Below are 23,080 nucleotides of genomic sequence, written 5' to 3' on the forward strand. Positions count from 1 at the left end.
GCACCGTATGCTACTGCCATCTACAAGCTTACCGTGGTATGTGAGGTTATATCTAAGGTGCTGCCATCTGTGTAGCTGATATCGTGGTTAACGCATTTCAAAACAGCCAATCGACGAGCGGCTCGAGATCTCGGTAGCCAATCAGCATCAACCCCGCAATATTTGAGTCGCCATATTGTTTAGTGTTCAGTAATCAGCTGTGAATCACAAATCAGTTAAAGCTTGTACTGACGAATTGAGAAGTTTATAGCGCTCTGAAAATATTTTCTACGCTACAAGACGTTTATTACGAGTTGATACACGAGAAACAGATACAAAACCAACGCAAAATGTCTCTCGCTGCAAGACACAATGCCGTAAGTATCGGGAAAAATCATGACTTCAATTAAAGTTTCAGTTTTGATTTGAGCCTCGCTTGTTGTTAATGTTTTGCGGGGCGTGTGAATGATGGTGGTGTGAGCGAGGCGCTTAGACTTGTGGGGGTAAAATTTATTTTTAAAAACTCTTGCCCAATACTGTCATTTAAATCCCATATTGGATTCATTGCACAAACAAAAAAATTCATTGCACAAACATTGTCGAGCAAAATGGACAATCGTCAATGGATGGAATGAATCAACCACACTCCATATTTCATATCATCTCGGTCAAAGACAACCCTTATGTTAGCTGGTTAGTGCCATCCTTAAATCTGGTAAAGATCCTGACTAAAATTTGGCTTATAGGCCCTAGGCCTGGGCCTATACTTTGTAGCTGAGGCCAGCCAGGAGGGTTGTTGAAATTTAGGATTTTGGTCAAAAGGACATACCCTCTGCTAACACTTGTATTGGCAAATGATATGAATTTTCCATCCAATTTGTTAATTTCTTTCAGAATGTATTTGGTCGATTCAACAATAATGAGAATAAAGACGTCCGTGCTGCTGGTAAAATGGTAACCAGAGCTCAGATAGGCACACGAGCGGCCTTAGGTGCGCTCACAAACAAAGTCTCAAATCTTGCATTAAATGTAAGTAAAACATTGATTTTGTGGGAATTTTGCTGCAAATTCATGTTTTAGGTTTACCTGGTTTTATAAAAATTGGGAATTTCGCTCCGATTTCTAGGCGGGTCTGCCGAAGGAGGGTAAATTACAGAAAAGCAAAGGATTGAGTGACCTGAAAGCGATAGATAAAGAAAATGCCGGGGCTGTCAGGATAAAGGTATGGAAAAAAGATTTGAATTTATAAACCAGTAAAGTTATATGAATATTTCCTCAATTTTGGATGAATTTCGTTTCACAGAAGGAAGCAAAACGCGAAGTGAAGCAAGAAATTGCGCCGAAAAAAGAGACGAAAGAAATCGATTTGAAAAAGTCTGTGAAACAAGAAGAACCACGTCATGAAGCGTTCTCCAGACAGATGCTCGGTCAGATCAATAATATCGATGCTAATGACAGAGGAAATCCACAACTAGTCACTGAATATGTTAACGATATCTACCAATATATGAGGCATTTAGAGGTTTGTGTCATTTTATTAACTCGTGCTTATTTCAGTTATGCAAAAACAAAACAGATGTTTTTATGCAAAATATATCTTCTTGTTGACCTAAGTTGCTACTACTATGTTCCTCTGTATTATGTATGGGTTTTGATATTATATTTTCAGGATAAATATGCGGTGAAACCTCGATATCTGGAAGGGAGCGAGATTAACGGCCGCATGAGAGCGATTCTTGTCGATTGGTTGGTTCAAGTTCACACGAGATTCAATCTGTTGCAGGAGACTCTTTACCTCGCCGTTGCTATTCTAGATCGCTTCTTACAGGTAAAGAACTAAGAACAGCGGTACTGGTCAGTCGGAGACTGTCTAGGTTCGCAAAACAATCGTACAACTTAAGTCCAGACTGCATCGGACTATTGAAACAAGATTACTCTATCCAATTCGTGTTTTTATACGTTTACAGGTCAATCCGGTGCCAAAAAGTAAATTGCAGTTGATCGGAGTTACGGCGATGTTGCTCGCTTCAAAGTACGAAGAAATGTACGCGCCAGAGGTCGGTGATTTCGAGTATATCACCGATAACGCTTACACTAAATCCGAAATCAGAAAGGCTGAGGTTTTCATGTTGAAAGCTCTGGATTTCAATCTCGGAAAACCACTCGCGTTACATTTCCTGCGTAGGAACTCGAAGGCTGGGGATGTAAGTTTTTTAAGACTAGTCGTGTCAATTAAATGCAGTGTCATTTACAAAACTTGTCCCTTTACTCATTTCATTGTTCTCTCATTTTAGGTCGATGCCAATAAACACATGTTGGCTAAATACCTAATTGAACTGACCATAATCGACTACGAAATGGTGCACCACAAACCATCGGAAATAGCAGCTGCCGCTCTGAATCTATCAATGAAAATTTACGACCTCCCTTGGGTATGTTCCTTCTACCTCGTAACATTTACTTAAGAGGAAATGTTTCTGAAAATTTAAAAAGACGTTTCAAAATCGATTTAATTGCTACTTGAACACAGTTTACCTAAATCAACGATCTAGGGCTCGTTTTGAGTTCCTACTTGGCTCTCTAGGGAATTGTTAGTTATTTTGACTTGTATTTTGCAGGGCGATACTCTGACGCACTACAGCACGTACAGCGATGACTTCCTGAAACCAATCGTCTCAAAGATCGCTAATCTAGCAGTTAAAGCGCACCAAGGAAAACTGTTGGTAAGTTCATCATCCGTGTGGTGTCCACTGTTCAAGAGGACCATTTGCTCATTAGTTGGTTAAGCATACTGGTGGACGAATAAACCTATCGAATCGTTAGTGTCACTTAGTCATCTATCCACCATTAAACTTAACCAACTTCAGAGCAACTGGTCATATACCAAATCTGAACTGATCACACAATATTATCATTAATTTTTGTAGGCCGTGTACGACAAGTATTACAGTTCAAAATTCAACAAAGTCAGCGCGATAGCGATCACTAGATCATCGAAAGTGAACGACATCATAGCGCGTTGTTCATCATCGTCGTAGGAGACATACACAAAACAAAACGATCCGTAACAGAACTAGACTGGACTTAGCGCGATTATCAATCGATATTTTACGTCACTGTGTGATAAACGTATATTCACTCGAGGTGTATCACTGTACTCCGCTGGCTGTTTAACGGATATTTTAAACTACCCACTGATAGACTTTCTTCGACTTGTGTGAGCGCTGGAAGCACCGAGTGATCGTCGCATCAGATCAACTGGTCAACATTTGTTTTTCGAGCGTTAGTTCTTCAATTTTAGAATTGTGTCTAATTTTAAACATGCTCAATCATAGTTTTATTACCGATATTTTTATCATTAAGTGTTATCACAGACAAACATTTCTTTATTTCCATCCCGACAATTTGAGCAGCTGTCGTTGAATTTCTTTTTCATTCTCAATCTAGTAATTCTTAGTTTGAGGAATAATCATAGAATGCAAATAACTGTCGCGATGCAGATTTTTTGGACAGGTCGGGGGGGGGGTGTTAAATGATGTTTTTGGTATGAATTGTTTGTTAAGGGTAACTGCCGTGTATGATATATATTTTTTCGATGTGTTTCGGCGACAGAGGTCTTAAAGCCTCTCTGGTGATGATGCGGTATTTTATTCTAATTACGTGCCTCGATTTTCAAGGTTATTACACCATTATTAATTGCAAATCCTCGCTTAAGGGCGAGAAAATTTAATAACCCGATTTAATTCCTTTCTGCTGTACGCGATGCAGATTTTTTTTTTTGGATTGAAAAATTTGTTAATTCGGTATAATTTTGGTCATAGCATGTAGCGACTATCAATTTCTATTTTTTGGCAATTCGGGTAAATTCTAGGCACAAAACTTGATATCTATAACCGTTGTTTTTAAGACCATATACTCCATTAATGTTGCACACATATTTAAACAACTGTATTTTTAAAATCAATTTGTCTCTCAATTGTAAATATTCATTTTCATGTTATTAATCTTACGTATGTATGTAATATATTAAGAATAAAGATGTATATATTATAAAAATACGTGAGTCTTGTTGGATATTTTTGGTTTGGTAATGGTGGAGCTATGAGAAGCGGTTTTTGGACCCCAGCTAATTGAGTTTTTGTTGGTTAACTTGCTGTGAACTCTTCTTCTTGATCGGGGTCAATTTTCGACCTGATGGTTGATCTCTGACCATTTCAGATCTCGGATCGGATGCGCTCCTCTAAAGTGATGCTCACTGTAAGGTGCTGCCATCTCGGCTCCAGCATTCAATATGGCTGCGCCCATGTAGCAATATAACTTCAGTTTCCGTGGCCAATTTGAAAACGATAGCAAGCCAGTTCGAAGTAATTATTGTAGATTATTCTTCTGCTGAATCCCCTTCCCTTTAAAAAATGTACGATAAAATTCACCCGTCTCGACTAGGCCAACCTGGGATTATATACATCATTTTCTCTCTTTATTTATCGGTTTATCGTCTGCTGAGAAATGAATCGTGGTCTTGTGCTGACAATATCTTCAGGGCAAATTGAAATTTAAAAGATAAGGGAATTCCAACAGTGTGGTGGACACCAGAGTAATGTGGTACTGGTCTATCTAGCTTAGTATTATTGGCCTAGCTACACTGGTCAATTCTAGTATGGCCTAATGGCTAAAGCCTATATTCTTTTCTCAATGTTTAAACAAAGTTGTAAACTTGTACCCTTGTTTTTATAAGCCTTGTCTGGAGTAAAGTTTTGGTATGGCAGAGAGAAACAAATTATTTTTTATTGTAGGCCTATCTACATTTAATGATTGAGGCCTCAAGTCTTGCTTTGGTAGATTTGCTGTAGTGTACTCAATAGCACTGTGGAACTTATCTACATTGCTGTATCAGACCTAAAACTACTGATCCAACAAAAAGAACTAGTCAAGTGTAGCCTACATAGGACTTCAGTTTAATGGCATAAAACCTGGTTAAGACACTTCAGTGCTTAACACGGTAGTTGTTAGGTAAGGGTTACCTGGGTACAGCACATTGCGAGAATTGCAATATTTGGTTACTGTGGTATTTTCAGTGGATGAATTAAGAGCCATATCTGAGCGGAAAATGGTTGAAATTAGGAAATTATTTAGAAAATCATATTGATCGCCTCTTTCTTAAGTGAAGCCGTCATTTTTCTAGTGGAAATGAACATTTGTGTGAATTTTAACTGCGTCTTGATGTTATGATATGAACTTTTCAATTTTCCATGAAAATCGATGAATTGATTTTCCTGACCTGATTTAAGAAATGAAATTTTGATTTTACCAAAGATTTGCAAAGTAAATGACTGCTGGTACCGTCTGTAATACACTGGTATTGTTTGTAATACCTGAGTGGTCTGTATATGTACCAGGTATTACCCAACAGGTAACTGACTGAAATGCTATTTTATAGATTTTGCTGTTAGCTACATACATCCAATATGGAGGATTTGAAAAGAAGACTTGAATTCCGGAATGGAGGTGTACAGTTACAGGTTAGTCAGTACATGTATATTATGTTCAAAGCATGTACATTTTTATTTTGTTAGGTATTATTATATTGATTTTGCCTGTAAAACCGTGCGCAAACCTCATCAGGTAGAATCATTATTTAACATTCTGTTCATTTTTAGCCTTATCAATGTAAGATCAGACATCACCTGTTTAGGTTTTATCTATACAATGAGACGAATAGTACTTAAGTTATCATCTAGTTAAACAGATGTTCTGCATTGCCTTGTTACAATACAATATTCGGATAAGACTACAATTCAAGAGTAGTTTCTATTATTTTCAAGAGCACAACTGCAACTAAAGATAACAAATACTCTTAAGAATCGCAATAACTTTGTGTTCATTTTCAATCTTATTTTCTATATTTTTGTGTCAAATTATAGTTTTTTTGTGAAAACTATGCTACAATTGCTGATATCAGGTGATCTGGTATGTGAAATAACCAGTCGTATCGAATAATTTCCTTTATTTAAATCGTTCAATAAGATTTTAACCTTTTTAAATTCTTCTTGTAAATGAAAATCTGTTCCGTACTGCGGCAGCCACATCTTCACCTGAGCTGCAACGTTTTCTTCTGAGCTCCTCAACATTTGTGGTACAGATTGATGTGGAAAATTGTGATGTCCGCTTTAAAATTGTAAAAAATTGGGGAACAATTTGAAAAATATCATGAAAATGTGTTCGTCAAAGTATTTTGATCCCCTTCTTATTCCATGTACAGTGAAGCTCAGACAGCTGTGTTAAAGTAAGGAAATTATATTGTAATCTGTCCAAATTGTTAACAGTATCTGCTATATACATGTAATTGTATGCTTATTAGGAAAAATTATGAAAAATCCTGGTAGTTTGTTGTGTAATGTAAAAGTTCCACAGTTCATCAATCTAACCCCTGCAACAGGCACAAAACGTGTTCCGCTGAGCTGACCTTGAAAATGTCTTCCTAAGTATCTGCTGGATAGTCTCTGTTCATCCATCAGAGAATCTCTGTCCGTCATTTATCGAACCGGTCTAAAGTAGGCATCAATAGCTGCCTTAAATTATCGCTAATTTCCGTGGACTGGCTGTCGGGTCGGGGTTAAGTTAATTACTAACTTTTTCCGCGGCTGAAGTACGGACCTAAAAAGCTCGAAAGACGTATACATGCTTCTATATCTGATTATCGCGGTGTAATGTTAAGATTAATTTCTCGAGGGACTCTTGATGTGTATGTCGATGTTGTTGATCTAATTTATTCCGATATACGGTTACTCAAGGAAATGAGGTGAGCTGGAACTGTTTCCGAGACGGACAATTGGTAAACCTGCCGACCTTATTTTATCGTATTACCCGTAGTTAGCTCATTACAGGGCGATGGGATTGTCGCTTATAAAAATACAGAAAGCGTTTTATTTTGTTGGCGGAGGTGTGGTTTTCATTTCGTTTGAAAATTTAAACTGACTGTGCTGCTGTATTCACTTTCATTGTTGCTATTTGATATATTAATGGCTTTTAGAATATTTCCCTCGGAATCTATTGTCTCTTGTCGGGTGCTGCTGTGTGGAACCATGTGTGTGATAGCTCCCAAAATATTTTTTCAAAATACTGCGAAGATGCTTCCCCGGGATGTGTAATTTAACACGCCAAAAAAGCATTTCTGAGAAATATTGCTATTATGTTAACATGTTCAGTTGAAAACGCTTTAGAAAATTTTGCTTCGCTGGAATAAGAACTGAACGAAAAAAAAAATAACCAAAACAATTCAGTTACTGCAAAACATCTGAAATTTATTTATTTATTTTCTGTTTAGTTTTTGATACAGTAGATTTCAATTGATTAATTCCAGTAATAACAAACCTAAATATCAAATCCACCAGTATTTAAAAAATACATTATTACATATTTACGTTATGATATGATAGTTACATTATTAGCTTTTAGTGAATTATGAAATACCTACATTTTATGGCAAGTTCTATTAAAGTCATGGGTACGTATTACTGGTATGTATGAGTGTTAACTGACTTAACAGTGAAATGAGTTGGTTTAAACTGGACTTAGATCTGTATCCAAATGGGTTCAAACTGGATCCGGGGACCGTTTCACGGCTGGCTTAAAGTTCCACAAGTATTAGGTTATTTTGAAGTCATCCCGTGAAACCGCCCCTGGTCTACAAAATCGTTTATCCCCGAAAGGAAATCAACGTTCACTGCATGATCTGTCGGTGTTTAGAAAACAATTGCAGATTGAAAAAATAATCTTTTTGAAAAGAAGATTGCACCACGCAGTTACTGACGAAAATACAGCATTGAAATGAAAATTACGAAGTAGTGTATATAGAGAACATATTTTTGATTTTAACAGAAAATCTCAGAAAAATTTTTTGCTTTCGGTTGTGAAACCGCGGTGAACTTCGATGACGGAAATACTACATTTTCATACGATTTACGTGACGTTTAAATTAGATTGAAATTGCTTCCAGTGACTTGAACACTTCATAACATCGTGTACATCGGTGAACAACGCTTAACCCTTGCACAATCATTGACAGCATCATTTCGTTTATATCTATTTACAGATTGTTTCAAATAATTACATTATCATAGTTATTAGTATTTTGTATTAATATTAGCCGCCTTGAAGAGCAACCTAGTAATTCATCCACTGAAAAACAAGAACGTCTACAATAAATCGCGCGTTTTGCCCTAATTCATATTTTGCTGAATTTCGTGAGAAAGCATGCGATTACGAAGTCGGGGGTTACGGACTCGCAAATTGACCATTGCAGTTGAAAATGTTTCAATAAATCGGGATTGAAATCTATTCAGGAAAAATTACCTCAAATAACTGTTAATCGATTGATGAACTAAGATAATTAGTTTATTCATCGACGTTTCCTCGTTTTCGAACAACTTGATTGAAAGTTTACGTTATAGAAAATCGAAAGAGTTCATTCTATTCCGATATGCAGTTGGCACCGGAGGAAAAAATATTAGCTATGAGTGAAAGGTTTATTTATTCACAGCTACTCGGGGGGCTGTAACGCGCTGGATGTAGCATGCTGCAAATGTCACCAGTGACTGATGACGCAGTAACAAAACAACAGAAGATAACATAAAACACCGGATCTCATTCGTCGTTCGGGCTGTTGTGATAGATGTCGATTCTATCCTATAAGTAATCACCCTGTCTATACTTTCACCTGTATTAAATCCATCACAGCTCGATGCCGTCGTTTGAGGAGGTTTTCTACGAGACGATATTAGAATTTTTCAAATCATAAGATTGAAAACTGATCCAGATTTTTTGGCGATGAATTTAAATAGGATTTTGACTTGTTTTGTCAGCGATTTTTGATGTAGTTATTTTCTAAATGTCATCAGATCAAAAATGTAGCTTTCATTAAAAACTGGCTGGTTGATTTCCGTCTTAGTGCACGATGTAGGCCAATGTTTCAACTTTGCGACAACAAAATCATTAGACGGTTATAAAACGAATGATAACCAAGCCAAGTAATGATAATCAAGTCTTGTATCTTTTAAAAAGTATCGTGTAATGATTTGAAGTTATAAGTGTAGCTGTTCACATCTCATAAACGAAACATGACTTCAACGTCGAAGTAGCCATATTTAGATGTTACGTATGTTACGGGATGCGTCATAATGTAGATCATTCGACCAGTATCCTTAAAATAGAAGTCATGGTTTTGCTTCGTTCGCTACGCCGGAAGCCAACAAATACATTCGTATATGATAATCGACAACCGATCATAGAGCGAGTTAGTGACCAGAGATTTTCAAACGAGATTTCCTCTTTTTCAATTTTCAGAACTAGTGGAATTAGTGTACGACCAATACGCTGAACTCGTGCCCCCTTGCTGCGTTTGAGATTTTCTCAGGAACTGATAAAATGGCAGTTTTAAAGGGTTATAGTTCTGATGATTTCTCCAGTATTTCAAAGGAATGCGCTATTATATGAAGCGAAGGGTGTTAATTGAACCGGTGTAAGATGAAGCAAAACGACAGATGTTATTAGAGCGATCACGATCTGATCTGTAATTATAGGTGGATATCACGTCAAAACTCATATTTCTACCTCCCATATTTTATACTGATCTTGTTGTTACAAGCTGAGTGTCTATTCGCGCACGGGATTGAAGTTTGACAGCCGTAATTCGTAATCTAATTTCCGTAATTGGCCGAGAAATAATCAGATTATCGCCGTAGAGTTGTTTGTCAATTGGATAGATTATTTTGTTTTCTCAACTTTCTCGCGACGAGGGATCGTTTTTCTATTCGCCATATATAACACCCCTTTATAGACGCGTATCTAGATGTGTATAGCCACTAATCTAACTAATGACCTTCACTCCATAGCTTGGCTAATGCCGTGGTCTAAAAATTCGTAATTAGCGACCAGTTTACTGGAGGATATAATGAATTGAGGGTATTTTGACTCACAGTTCTCTGTCCTCTTAGGGTATAGGTAACAAACGAAATGGCAGATTTCTTAAGACGTGTGGGTGGGGTTAACGATCTCTTCGAGAATATTTTTTATGAATTACGCGTCAAACCGCAGAAACCGAGTTTTTTTCCGGAGAAGGGTGGAGGTTCAGTTAGTAGCAAAGCTCCAATAAAAAGATTTCATGGTATTGGAATAAGGTCCTTGGATGTTTTAAATATGATATGACGGGTAACCCTAAAACATTTTTTGATGCCCTTCAATCAGTTCCTTCCGATAAAAGTCTCTAAAGTAAAGAGTTAAGCGACACTCTTCGACCTTCGACAAAATGTGCTTACAACAGTTTAGATTCGAGAACCTAAAACCATCCTTAATTTCGTTGAAGAATCTACTGTCTGCCATCAAAAGAAGTCTGGAAACCACGCTGGTTTTCGTTTAAATCGCTGAATATAAACTGCAGATCTCGAAGGAAATGATGTTTGTTTGTACTGACAACGTTCAGTCGGAAGGAACGGCTGACGGATTGTCAAAACATCGGAACAGGTTCAAATGACAGACCTATCAAAGATAATGCAAACTGATTTACAAGATCGATATCGCTGCAATATTTCTACCGAGAGAAAAATGTTTTAAGATTTCCAATCGATCATCGCTAAATGACAAAAATCATTGAAATATTTCTATTATTTCTCACGAAATGTAAAGTGATGGGGAGAAGAAATAGTAGAATGAATTCAAAATTATCTCTGATCAATGTTTTGACCTTGTCCGGATTAAGGCCGACGCACATGACGCAGGGAAACACGGGTAAAGGAGAAACATCTTTCCGAAAGTTTCCCTTCGCGTGTGCGATGGAAACAAGAAGCTTCTGTTCCCTGTTTCCGCATTTCCCTGCGTCGCGTTCGTCTGGTTTAACCGACCTCTCACTACCGATGGCACATTCAAGTATCATCTTTCAGTGGCTTTCATTCTAATTGGTTTGTATATAATAAAGAGCTACGTCGTTTGCATTAACAGCCGGATTATATAATAATATCCTATACGATTGTACCGTTTTTGAATTTACTTAAATCGACTTTATAAACGCAAAATGATTCGCTAGTAGGTATGAGTTGTCTGAGAACAGTCTCTTGAGAGTCGTTGTCACCGTCCGGTTCGTCGGGCGACGGCTGATGAAGATCGCTGAGTTCGAACTCCTCGATGATCGGTTTCGAACTGTCGATGATGAAATCATCCTCGTCGTCGTTGTTGTGATTTTGATGATTATCAGTAATTTTTAGCGAAATGCAGTTCGTGTTCGTGATAGTCGGCGAGAGAAGCGACGAGTCTTTCGACAGCGTCGATGATCTGGTCGTCGTGCCGGACGAGTTCCGATGGTTCATGACTGTTGTATCACAATGTTGCGGCGACCGGGCGTGGTTGGGAATGCGCGTGTACTGATTGTTGCCGGAGTTGCGCTGGTGTTGCAGGTGTTGCGGTAGAACGGCTTGCGTGGCGTTGCCCTGCGCCGTGTTCGACAAATGGCTGAAACTGTGCTGGCGTCGCAGCGTTTCGGGCACGACGCACCAGCAGACCATACGCACGAATGTCCGGCGAAACTTCTGACCGAAGGCACAATACAGTAGGAAATTAATCGTGCTGTTCACGACGACGAGAAAGTTACGGAAATTCGATAACACCTGGAAGCTGTACGATAGGGTGATGTTGCGGTCAATAGCGTACGCTACGTTATAAACTAAAGCCGGCACTTGACAAATGATGAAGACGACAACGACAGAGACGAGCATAATCGTCACATTATTCTCGCGAGACTGACGCACGTTCATATCGGCGCGTTGATGCGACGACTCGCGAACTGCGCGAATCAAGAATATGTTCACTACGGATAAAACACATAACGGTATGATACACATGATCGGCAGGTATATCATATAATACGTATTCGTGAATATGGGATTGTTGCCGAAGTTCGTGCGCTCCGGCTGCCATTTCGGCGTCAACTTGTACTCGAACCAGCGCGGTAAATTATACAAAACAGAACTCAACGAAACTCCGAATATGACGATGCGGGCGCGGCGTATCGTACACATCGACGCCGCGCGTAACGGGTGGCAAACGGCGATGAATCTCTCGACCGTGAACGATACCGTTATCCAGATGGTCGCCGTTTGCGCCGTCAACGCGGTCGGGTATGCCACTTGGACGGTACATATTAATATTGGCACGAAGTTCACCAAATAGATCAGAAACAGCGACGTCAATATTACAATCGAGTCCCAGATGGCGAGGGACGTTAGATAGCTATTCGTCGACGAGCGCATCGTTTTATTCGTTAGAACGATTATCGTCAGAATATTACCGATTAATCCTAGAGGTCCGACGATCAGGCCGGCGATAGCGAACGCGTCTACGATTCCCTGTAAGTGTCCGGGCGGTGAAGCCGGCGGCGCTAACACCTCCCTCGTGCCGTTACCGGTTACCTCGATATCGACATTGTACGGTTGTTGTTGCAATTGATCGCGCAATGTATAATTGTCGTTCGCGATGAAGTATGAAAAACTTTCGTTGATAACCATGATGACAACTTGAACAGATCATTCTCCTCGTATCGCCCGTATCACGCCGGCGGCTGCGTCTCTAATAACAATTTCACTACTGAACACGGTTCGAATATTGTTTGTAACTTCATTCGTTATTCCGATCATCTTATTGCGTAAGCTTTTACGAAATATCGTAAAGAATATTATAGGTTTTTTTTTCACATGGGCTGCTGCTGCTATTGCTGCTGCTGCGACGATGATCGAGTCATTTCGTCACTGCCATTTCACGTCACCGCAAATTAGTTGTAATTTTTGACTGTGTTTCGCAATCAGACCAATTTTCTGTTTTCTGCGCGCGACGTGATTCGTTGTGTTAATCCCGAGTTTCACGTAAATCCGTTATTCGTCAGCGTGTAAACACGGCAAACTCATGTCACATCGCGTCGGTGACTCGCCTGCTAAATTCCAAAGTTTTCTTCACCTCTATAGTCGTTACAATATAGCACCTGCAAGAAAACGCGAAGGTAGATATTAAAATCATTTGCCGAATTCTGCAGTTTCTGCGCAGCTATAAAGTCGTAAAACTAACACCTGCAAAAAAACAGAACAAAGATATTAAAATTAGTTGATGGATTCGGAATATCTTACAAGCACCTGCGAGAAAACACGAAGAAGAAACGCACTGAAAATAGTTTTGATATGTCATATGAGAAACGCCACGTCTAACCATGACAACCGTCTAGAACTTTGTGTGCCAGGTGTCATATAGTTAGAAATGATAGATGTTTGAACGGGAAGCCACGCTCATTAGTCTCGTTAGTCGGGTTATCTTTCTATGATGGTTGCTGGAACTAAATGAATAAGATTCTAAATATAGATAGAATTCGCCGATGTATATTGAAGCATATTCAAAAGTGATTTTTCACGTTTTCTGATGATATTTGATGATCCAATCCAGAGTCTGATTCCATGCCGCCGAAGCCCACGCCAACACAAACCCTGGCCACAGACCCTTCATTAGTCTAATGCACCGCCCGGAATGTCTTGGGCGGACAGGTTGACTGTTAGCCGCTGAGCGAGACAACCTGTGATACGGATACAAATTCTCCAGAAAAACCCAAATATTAGACCGATGATTTTCTCAAAGTTGAAAACCGACTTTTCTTTAGTATTTGTCTCGCAGTAAAGCGACAACTCCTGTGTATATCCTTGGAGTAATTCAAATGATTACTCCAAGGTAAAGGATTGCCGTAGATATTACATCACGTAATTCGGTAATAGTTTATTATTACTCGGTTGCCGTTGACATCAATAACGAGTTGTACTTGTTACATTCTCGCCGGTATAGTTTATGATATCATTTCGGCCCCTCCATCATAATCATCACTGTCGCCTGATCAATTTGTCACTCGCCTAACTCTTATTACTTTATGTCTGCTCGAGCGCCGTCACGTCAGTCAGGATGCGCTGTTGCTTTTCTGTACCGAGTCGGAGTTGCATGGCCGAACCTGGGAGTAAGGGAATGCGCAGAGATAACGTTTTTTATCTAGTTAAAAATTATCAAAAGAAGGCTAAAAAAGTCTTTCCTCAGGATAAGGGTAGCAGACTTAGATCAATGAATCAGTTTTCTCGTCCTCTCCTTTAGTCGTTGGTGGCCTTTTCCAAGAGTGGCCTTTTCCAAAATTGCGGAACAAGCTTCCAGTATGTCCGCGGGCCATTTTATCCATTGATGTTTCCTTTTTAAAGCATTCATCATATGAAAGCGCCCGCGAGTTGTTTTCGTTGTATTTAGGATTATCACGATACGATTATCATTTATCGTTAGATGGTTTACTTTCTAGAGCTAGAATAGTCGAACCAAATCCGTTTTAGTTACTGACTGACTCTGGGTCTCGATACAGCTGAGTGTGCGAAGTGATTCTGAGCGCTGTTCTTTTATTGACACTACATAAAATAGCTGCTCTATGCCGAGCAAAATATATGTCAATTTACCTTGTAAGTCGTGTAAGTGGCACGCTGATTGGCACGCTTAAACATATCGAATTTACTTCGATAGACTTTTTCCGATACGGCGAAATTGCCGTTCAATGAAAGCGCATGACTAACAGATCCGTCGTAATGGAATCGGTGATAAACGGAGCCGCCGCAAATCAATTTGGTTCTATTTGAACTGTTCACAGATTGTTGTAGTATCATGTCACCGTTACGAACCACTCCGACGACGCGTTGGAGTCATCGGAATTTAGAACGGCTGCATCGCTGCTGCTGCTGCTGCTGCTGCCGCCGCCGCCGCCGCCGCCGCCGCCGCCGCCGCCGCCGCCGCCGCCGCCGCCGCCGCCGCTGCCGCTGCTGCTGCTGCTGCCGCTGCCGCTGCTGCTGCTGCCGCTGCGAATCCTTAGCCGTGAGGTGTGATCTCAGCCGCGCAAATGAACTTTTTGCCACGATTCGCTTGTCTCCCTCGGTATTGTTTAATGCCTCGACTTCGGCGTCGAAATAAAGTGAATATTGAATGTGATGATGAAGTTCGCGACTGCAGGCGTTTTATATTTAACCACTCTCCCACATGAACTGTCAAATAAGTCCGTGATCGCATTATAATCGCATGTGATTTCTAACAGTAGACGGGGTTAGTTTAACAGTAGACGGGGTTAGTTTATCGGTAGACGGGGTTAGTTTAACGGTAGACGGGGGTGTTTAACGGTAAACGGGGTTAGTTTAACGGCAGACGGGGTTAGTTTAACGGTAGACGGGGTTAGTTTAACGGTAGACGGGGGTTAGTTTAACGGTAGACGGGGTCAGTTTAACGGTAGACGGGGTTAGTTTTACGGTAGACGGGTTAGTTTAACGGTAGACGGGGGTTAGTTTAACGGTAGACGGGGGTTAGTTTAACGGTAGACGGGGTCAGTTTAACGGTAGACGGGGTTAGTTTTACAGTAGACGGGGTTAGTTTAAGAGTGGACCGGGTTATTTTAAAAGTAGACGGGGTTAGTTTAACAGTAGACGGGGTTAGTTGTTGGTTTAAGTTGATTGTATCAAGGGTCAAATTAACATCAGTAACTACGACGTATACTCGATGACGTCCAACAGCCAGACTCAGTGACGCCTTTACGATATACCAAATGACGTATATTTGTAACGAGTTATTCAAGAAAATAATAATTCTCGAAAAATATGATTAACATTAATCACACACTTGACGTCTTAGGCCTGCTAAGAAATTGAAGGTTCATTGAAACCACAACGCTGAGTCTAACTTTTAACGTCATTGAATCTGATTTGATTGTAGGACGTAACTGAATCTGACTTTTGGACGTCACTGAATCTGACTATTGGACGTCACTGAATCTGACTATTGGACGTAACTGAATCTTAGTGTAAGTGTTAAATGTCACTGATATTGTTTCCAATCCATGGTATTTGACACGGGTTCGTCTGGCAGACAAACCTCGCCGTATTTAACATCAATTATATCCGATTAATTCCATATATACATCTAACTGGTGAACATATGATGATATATCGACATACTCAATATTGTTCTGCACTTTGAAACTTTTAAATCGATCCGTGAATGAAAAACATCTAATCACGCGCTGCTAGAATTTTTATTACCATTATCCTATTTTCATACTTTCCGACGAATGCTATATCATTTACCGATAAAGATCCCGAATTTCGGGTATGGCCAGAAAATAGCCGGTAATGGCTGATAATGTAGCTTTCAGGATTTTATGGTTTCTACTCTCGTACGTAGCAATCACCGCGCGTAACCGCATTGCCACAAAATTGTCGAGAGCACCACGTCGATGATCACATCTGACATCAGACTGCCATGTCTTCGTATATATATATATATATATATATATATATATATATATATATATATATATATATATATATATATATATATATATATATATATATATATATATATATATATATATATATATATATAACTTTCAATTGAATTGCAATATTAAATATTATTCCACATCGATTTATTTCGAGTTCAGACTTTGGTCAAAGTGCTCTTCAAACTAACCGCCGGACGTCCAGCTATATTTGTGTATCTGGATGTGTCTGGGTTGGATGGATGAGAAGCTAAAAGGTTTATTTTTTGCTTTGGCGGTGGGAAATGAGCTTGTCAGACAGTTTTAGTGTCTGTTGATTCATTTGTGACGAGAATATCTAATACCGCACTTGGAAATTGGTGAATATTTTGCCGCATATTATGTCCCATCCGATGATATGATGAAAAAGCAATTCACAAAGCCTCAAAGAATTGTTAGGTTGACAACGCTCTGGTTAATAAAACTCATATCATCCGCACGCAAAAAATAGGGACGCGTTACAACTTGAATTCGTTTTTGACGCGTCCTATACGACTGAAAGCTGTATGAGAATATGTTGAAAATACGATTATTGAGACTTGTAGCTGCTGACACAGTGATTGACGCCTGAAGGTGTTCTCCAGTATCGCCCGCGTTATCGAATGACTGGAAACAACTGATACAACTAGACTGAGATAGATTACAGCTTTAAAGCCTCCCAACCACCGTCGTATCATCTCGCAGTAACGCTATTTGGAAATATGTATATATCGGTTATTTTCTGTAAAATCCAACAAAATATTGATAAAATTGTTGGTACCACCATACCGATTATTGGGAAAGTTTTACTGAACTGACAATTGTGTTTAGTGAACTTTGCTGCCCACTGGCATAATCTTACTGCATAGTTTTTAACGAGTATTTCTATATTCGTAGTACATTTGTATTTTATCGAATCTTATTAACAAAATTTATATTTTCGTTTAACGATAGAATTTTAACGAAACAAATTCAAATTTTCTTGTCGAATTTACAAAATAGTTTGGTATTTCAGGAGCCAGTTCCACAGTAACGGGTTAAGATCTAAATATGAGATAGAGTTGTTGTATGTCCTCGATTCTCTTTGACGTACAGCAAAAATAGGGAGACATTCTAACTCATTTTACCAGGAAACTGTTACTTTCTAATATTCCCACAGTCGCCATCGGTGATTTCTTCTACTCGAGATCTGATTGCGTTATGTCTATTGTCGGCGGAAATAATTCGATTAACCAATGTAACTATGCCATTCTCTCTAAATACATTGAGAACTATATTTACTAACCTGTCTTTTGCTTAAGCGATATCATGGACTGCGCGCGCGACATTGTTAGAAATGATTGAATTTTTTCTCGATACTAGCAGCTTATTCCTTGACGAGACAGTTTCATACGAACCGCCGATGCATATTTATGGAAAATTAGTGAACGCATATCAGTATGAGATGATCGCTTTCTTCGATATCGTTTATACATAATTCCGATGTATGAATTTTTTTCCGCCTATATTAATCTACGTAGCCAATACAATTAACCTTACTCTCGAGTCCTTCACTCGGTAACCTGGAAGTGTGCAGTTCGCTTTCACTTGCTCATATATACTTCAACTATCGCGCATTAGATACTGATTTCATATCAACATTGCCGAAAATTCCGTTTAGGAAAAATAGAATTTGATTTTCAAATCGAGCCATATATGAAATCATTGATAAAGGTTTTTGCCGATTTTATGCCCAGTCATCATCTCAACATTAATTCATTAACATAAAATCAAATAACTATTTTTTCCTAAATTATATCCTCTCCGTACAACAACGAACGATGTTTATATTTTTTTCGTGAGTTATCAAAACAAGAGCTGTACCGTTACCTGAGCGAGTTGAAATGATAACGACTCGTTGCTATAATGTGTGCGGGTGGAGTTCCAGATATGACTATGATGGTATTACGTGCATTAAACAAGCATACTATTGATCCCTCTATCACGCATCGCACCAATTCACTACCTTACAACCTGGTTTTGCCAACCTTTTATTTCATTTTTACATTTATGAGCCCCTGGTGTGCCGCTTTATCACCGAGACATGTAAATATATGCTTGACTTCTAAAGGGCGCATCAAAATCCCTGATTGTTCTTGGTAATCTGTATTGATTTGTCTTTTGTTATCGAAATTATTTTCTCAACAACATATGGCAAGATTTAATTATGCATTTTATCATTTTCATGATTATTTATTCATACAACGACCTTGAAAATACATGTTATTATTTGCACTTGTCGTTATCCGTCATAAATAATTTTAAGCAATTCATTTTTCTAAGGTTGCAAACCGATAAGCGTGAACGATGATGTCGTGTATTTGGCTGTGTGCCATTGACTGGGATCAATCGCGTAAACATAAGAAAACTATTCAATTTACGGCTAGAAAGATGAAAAAATACTTCATTGAAATATTGAAAGATTTGAATATATTTATGATAATAGAACGAATGGAAGTTAGTCTCAGGGGAAGGCGGCCGGAGGGGAATGCGAATTAAATTTAATTCGAATTAGTTTAACCCGAGAATTTAATCCTGCTACGGAGCACGATTAGATCAGATAACTCGAATTGAAAATTAGCCCGCGTTTGTGAGACCGGCCCCAGGGTACGTAGACACCCCGCAACCCTACATCTGGGTGCGGAAAACGGTCTGGTATAAGCGCATATAATATAAATAAGTGTTAATGTTTTAATCGCAACTGCTGAGTTTCAGTCTATATTATACATTCTCAATATTTACTGGTAATCATTGGTAACAGTGCGATTATACTTGATATAATGAACATTTGTTTGCGTTGAAAAAAGCCGATCAATGAAAATAATTAATACGAATGTTCTCGTTAGGTTCGATAATTATATTAGTGTTTGGATTGAGCGGGTATTAGTGGTACTGAATCTACTTTATCTGATCTCTTCACCGGCTGTGTAGAGGCAATTATTCTCAATTGAACCAGACACGTGACGTAGGCATTTAATGCGTACGCCATCGATGTTGAGGAGAATTTTTCGATAATTCCTGTTTTTCGAAGACATTTTTCTAAACGGAAATTCGAGTGCGAGAAGATATAACTGCAATTAGAATCGAATCGTTTTTAAATCGAAATGCAAAATCGTGGCTTAATAGATGTGGCAACTGTTCGGATAAGAGATCGCAATGGTTAATTTTATCTTTCCGTTGTGTGGTCGCTTAGTTTTGGATTACGGCAATTCGGAGACGATAAAGTCTACATTGAAAACGCATCTCTTGTCCTGTGTTTGGAAAAATTCTAAGAACATTATATAATATGTTTGCTTTTTACATTACCGGTATTGGTCTGGACAGAGTTGCTGATTTATGATTTCCGTTGATTCGACGATAAACTTTCATTTCCATTTCGAATTTATCACGATTTTAGTATCGGTTTAATTGCGAAATGTACGAGCAGCACTTCTTTCGAAAAATCAACTAATCAATTTGCCGTTGCCGTGAATCATGCGGGACATGAGCTTTGCGCAAACCGAAGTAATGTATTGAACTTAAAGTATCTCTAGATTTAATTTGACGAGTGTGCTGAAATTGTCACATGAACGAATGGATGTAATAGAAAATCATGAAAACATACTCAAATGAACCTCTTAATAGTCAATGCATCATAGAGCTTGCTTCACTTGAAAACTGAATTCAACGATCATCATGAAACAGTTCTTCGAATAACTTGATCATCGGCAAGTGTACGAAGACAATTTTCAGAATGATTTATACATTAGTACAGTCATTAATATTGAATCGTACGGAGCTTCCGAGTTCAGGCGACTGAGTTTGTACAATTGATGTTGATATTATGCCTCTGATATTGTACATGTTGCAGCAACTGATGCAGATGAACCGATGATGACATTTCTGTCATTCATTTACTCGGAAGCATTTGCAGCCACCGCGAAATCACAGCAATTTTTACAGATTGGCATGTACCTCGTACCTCACTCTCCATCTCTCGCTAGTAAACGCGCGTTGTTTCCGGCTGAAATCATAGCACTTTCCGATTCCCAAGCGTTTAATTCGAGTCTGATTCAAAATCAAACCTTATTCAACTCGTCACAATCGAATATTGAAAGAAATGAAAGCCTCGGATACTCATTCCAGAAACTTCAGCAAGCCATTTCGAAAACTAATACCAAAAACATGGAGACAGTTGCTACCTATAAATGACCTTATTATATCGAAAACTTTTGCAGAATGTATCGCACAGTAATCCCGCATTTAAATGGAAATTCGCTTAAGTTTGAAATTATCAGCTTAATGTATATCTCGTTTAACGCGAATAAGGTTCATGACTATCTAAACTCGTTGTTGTAGACGAGTATCGCTTTGCTGCGAAGAGGTTTTGTCTTCTTATGCAAGTTTCACTTGTTGTGTTTACTGTTTGTTGATGTAGCAATTTCTAGTCAGGTTGTTTGTTCATGGGTGTAATTTCAGACTCATCCCTGACAAGGCCAATACGGCAACATCAGCCGAGCCGTCAGGTAGCAGCAGTCTTTCATAATTGAATTTGATCACGATGGACTGTAAATTTCCATCGCCTACGACGTGTCTGTCTTATATTTCTGCAGTCATAAACTTATCATGCCTAACGAAGCTCATAGGTTATCATGACTTTCTTCTGCGCGAATGGTTCCTATGACATTTATATGAAAAACGCGGTTTCGAATTTTGACAAAAAAGCTTGAAAACAATTTGAGAATGATAATAGCGATGATAATTCGAGCAATTTTTAAAACGTCTTTCCACCTATGGCTCTTCCTCCTTAAAACACGATGCGAAACAGCCATTTTTTAATGATTGATTTTAGATTGGTCGATGTTGTTAAACGACCTAACGTCGTCATTCGGAAAACGGTGAACGCTCGATCTCGGAGAAGTGAAGTCGCGTGAGATGTGGACATCGAGAGAACTATAGCTTTCGCCATCGTCTGGCAACACGGTAAGGTCTGATGTAATACCCTTATATAGATGGCTCAGGCGGCATTTTGTTCATGGATGACATAACCATACGAAATCAATTCTTGAAAGTCCCTTGTGTTAGGATTCGGCTAATTAACTTAACGGACGTTTTTTGTCTCGGTCGCAATAATACGAAGGCAACCACGGCAATCCACTGATACAAATTAAGCCTCATTCGATATGCATAGGCTCTTTCTGCTTTATTAATGCCGAATACCAAGCTGTGTCAATGTTATCGGTTCATGCTCGGATTTCAGTGAGTATTTGCCTTCGTTTCTCGAGTCTATTGTCTTCAATTACTCACCGTCATCATTCTATTGCAACACTACATCAGCCAACTGAAGTAGGTTTATCCATATGTATAATCATTCTAGGTGTCAGGTTTAGAGAGTGCTTAATAGGGTTGTTCAGTTGAAAAAACCCGGTCGCTACTAGCAGCAAAGCAACAACAAATCTCGTCAAAAAAAAACTTCGCAGCAATACTCTTTTCTGTTATGGAATAAACTTCGATTTTTTTCATCAAGTCATAGTGATTTTAGGTTGATTTTACCGTTATGGATACACAACCATTAAATACGTCATTCGGATGGGTTTTTGTAGCGAACACAGTGGCTATTTTCATGTTGATCTACCGCTGATGAGCTACTCGGCAAGAACTTCAATTTGCCAACGCAAATAACATAGATCATTCAGCTTTTTTTACGAGAACAAAGTCATCATTCCGGGATAAGTACCCGCCATTAATTATTATATTGAGAAAAAGCTGACTGTTATCACTGGGTTAGTTTGTCCTAATGGAAAATATGAAGAAAAAACTCAGGGAAATCTACAGAACAGTATGTGCTGCATGACCAGCAGTCGCTGGGAATTATAGCAACTCTATCGGTTTTAAATAATTTGTCGATGTTATTTTAGGTTATTGTTTCGTCTATTTCTATCTCGTTCGTCTATTCGTCAATAAGATTGTGACATGATGTTGCTCATAAATCAGTTTTCACTTACTTGGTCTCAGTTCCCGGTATATTCAGTTTGCTGTCCCACCACTTTGCGCGGAACGTTACAGCTTGGCATTTTGCACATAGGCTATTGTTTGTATAGCTGTTGCGCAGTACTGCGAAGAAGTTATCCTTAGAACTGATCTTCTTCCATATAAGATTGAAGTCAAACAGATATTGTTAGACCAGCAAAATTACCATTTCAAATGCATAATAGGATCCATAGGTTTAGTCGCCGATTGCTACGATTAAGCATTAAACAATCGAACGAACGTTTCAGATTCAGACAAAGATTTAGACAATGCCCATTAGAAACTCTAAAATGTACTTTAAATTGGTCTTGTTCGTCGCAGTTTAATATCGACAGATCCGCGAGGATTATCGATAAACGGATGGCGTCTGCGGAGCGGTGTTATTGTTTTCTTGTCAAATCATTTTAATCGCGCTCTCGGTGAATCAGTGACGCAATAACGGCGTAGAACATGTTGATTGACTCTTCGTCTGAAGACGCCTTCGAATTCATCTCTCAGAGACAAATTGCTTCATCGCCGCGGATCGTCGGAAATTGTAACTTCGTCCGAAATGCCATCTGCATTGCCTTACTGTAGTCGTAAAGCGTCATCAGATGGTTCTCGATCCGAGCAATTTAGGATGAAATAAATCAAAGAATTTGCGGCAAAACGGCATCTATCGTTACTGCC

General features: G+C 38.9%; 3 protein-coding genes across 3 annotated transcripts in view; 2 read left to right on the forward strand and 1 right to left on the reverse strand.

The window, feature by feature from the left end:
* The first annotated feature begins 205 nt into the window (after window positions 1–205).
* Window positions 206–3,973, forward strand: LOC141905088 (G2/mitotic-specific cyclin-B-like). Its single transcript, XM_074793832.1, has 9 exons — window positions 206–356; window positions 874–1,008; window positions 1,106–1,201; window positions 1,283–1,501; window positions 1,649–1,807; window positions 1,947–2,183; window positions 2,274–2,411; window positions 2,598–2,702; window positions 2,907–3,973. Exons 1-9 carry the CDS (start codon window positions 330–332, stop codon window positions 3,015–3,017), a joined length of 1,227 nt encoding a protein of 408 aa, XP_074649933.1. The 5' UTR covers window positions 206–329; the 3' UTR covers window positions 3,018–3,973.
* Window positions 3,974–4,284: 311 nt separating this feature from the next.
* The window catches only part of LOC141905372 (focadhesin-like), a 107,340-nt gene continuing 88,544 nt past the window's right edge, over window positions 4,285–23,080 (forward strand). The window contains exons 1-2 of the mRNA XM_074794216.1: window positions 4,285–4,343; window positions 5,417–5,498. Of these exons, the coding sequence (XP_074650317.1) occupies window positions 5,445–5,498 (54 nt within the window). The 5' untranslated portion in view covers window positions 4,285–4,343; window positions 5,417–5,444. The remainder of the gene's footprint in view (window positions 4,344–5,416; window positions 5,499–23,080) is intronic.
* LOC141905218 (FMRFamide receptor-like) lies at window positions 10,992–12,530 on the reverse strand. The gene has a single exon (XM_074794033.1). The coding sequence runs from the start codon at window positions 12,528–12,530 to the stop codon at window positions 10,992–10,994; it is 1,539 nt and encodes a 512-aa protein (XP_074650134.1).

This window comes from Tubulanus polymorphus, chromosome 5 (genome assembly GCF_964204645.1).
Source record: "Tubulanus polymorphus chromosome 5, tnTubPoly1.2, whole genome shotgun sequence".
In the NCBI taxonomy this organism is placed as follows: Eukaryota; Metazoa; Nemertea; class Palaeonemertea; order Tubulaniformes; family Tubulanidae; genus Tubulanus; species Tubulanus polymorphus.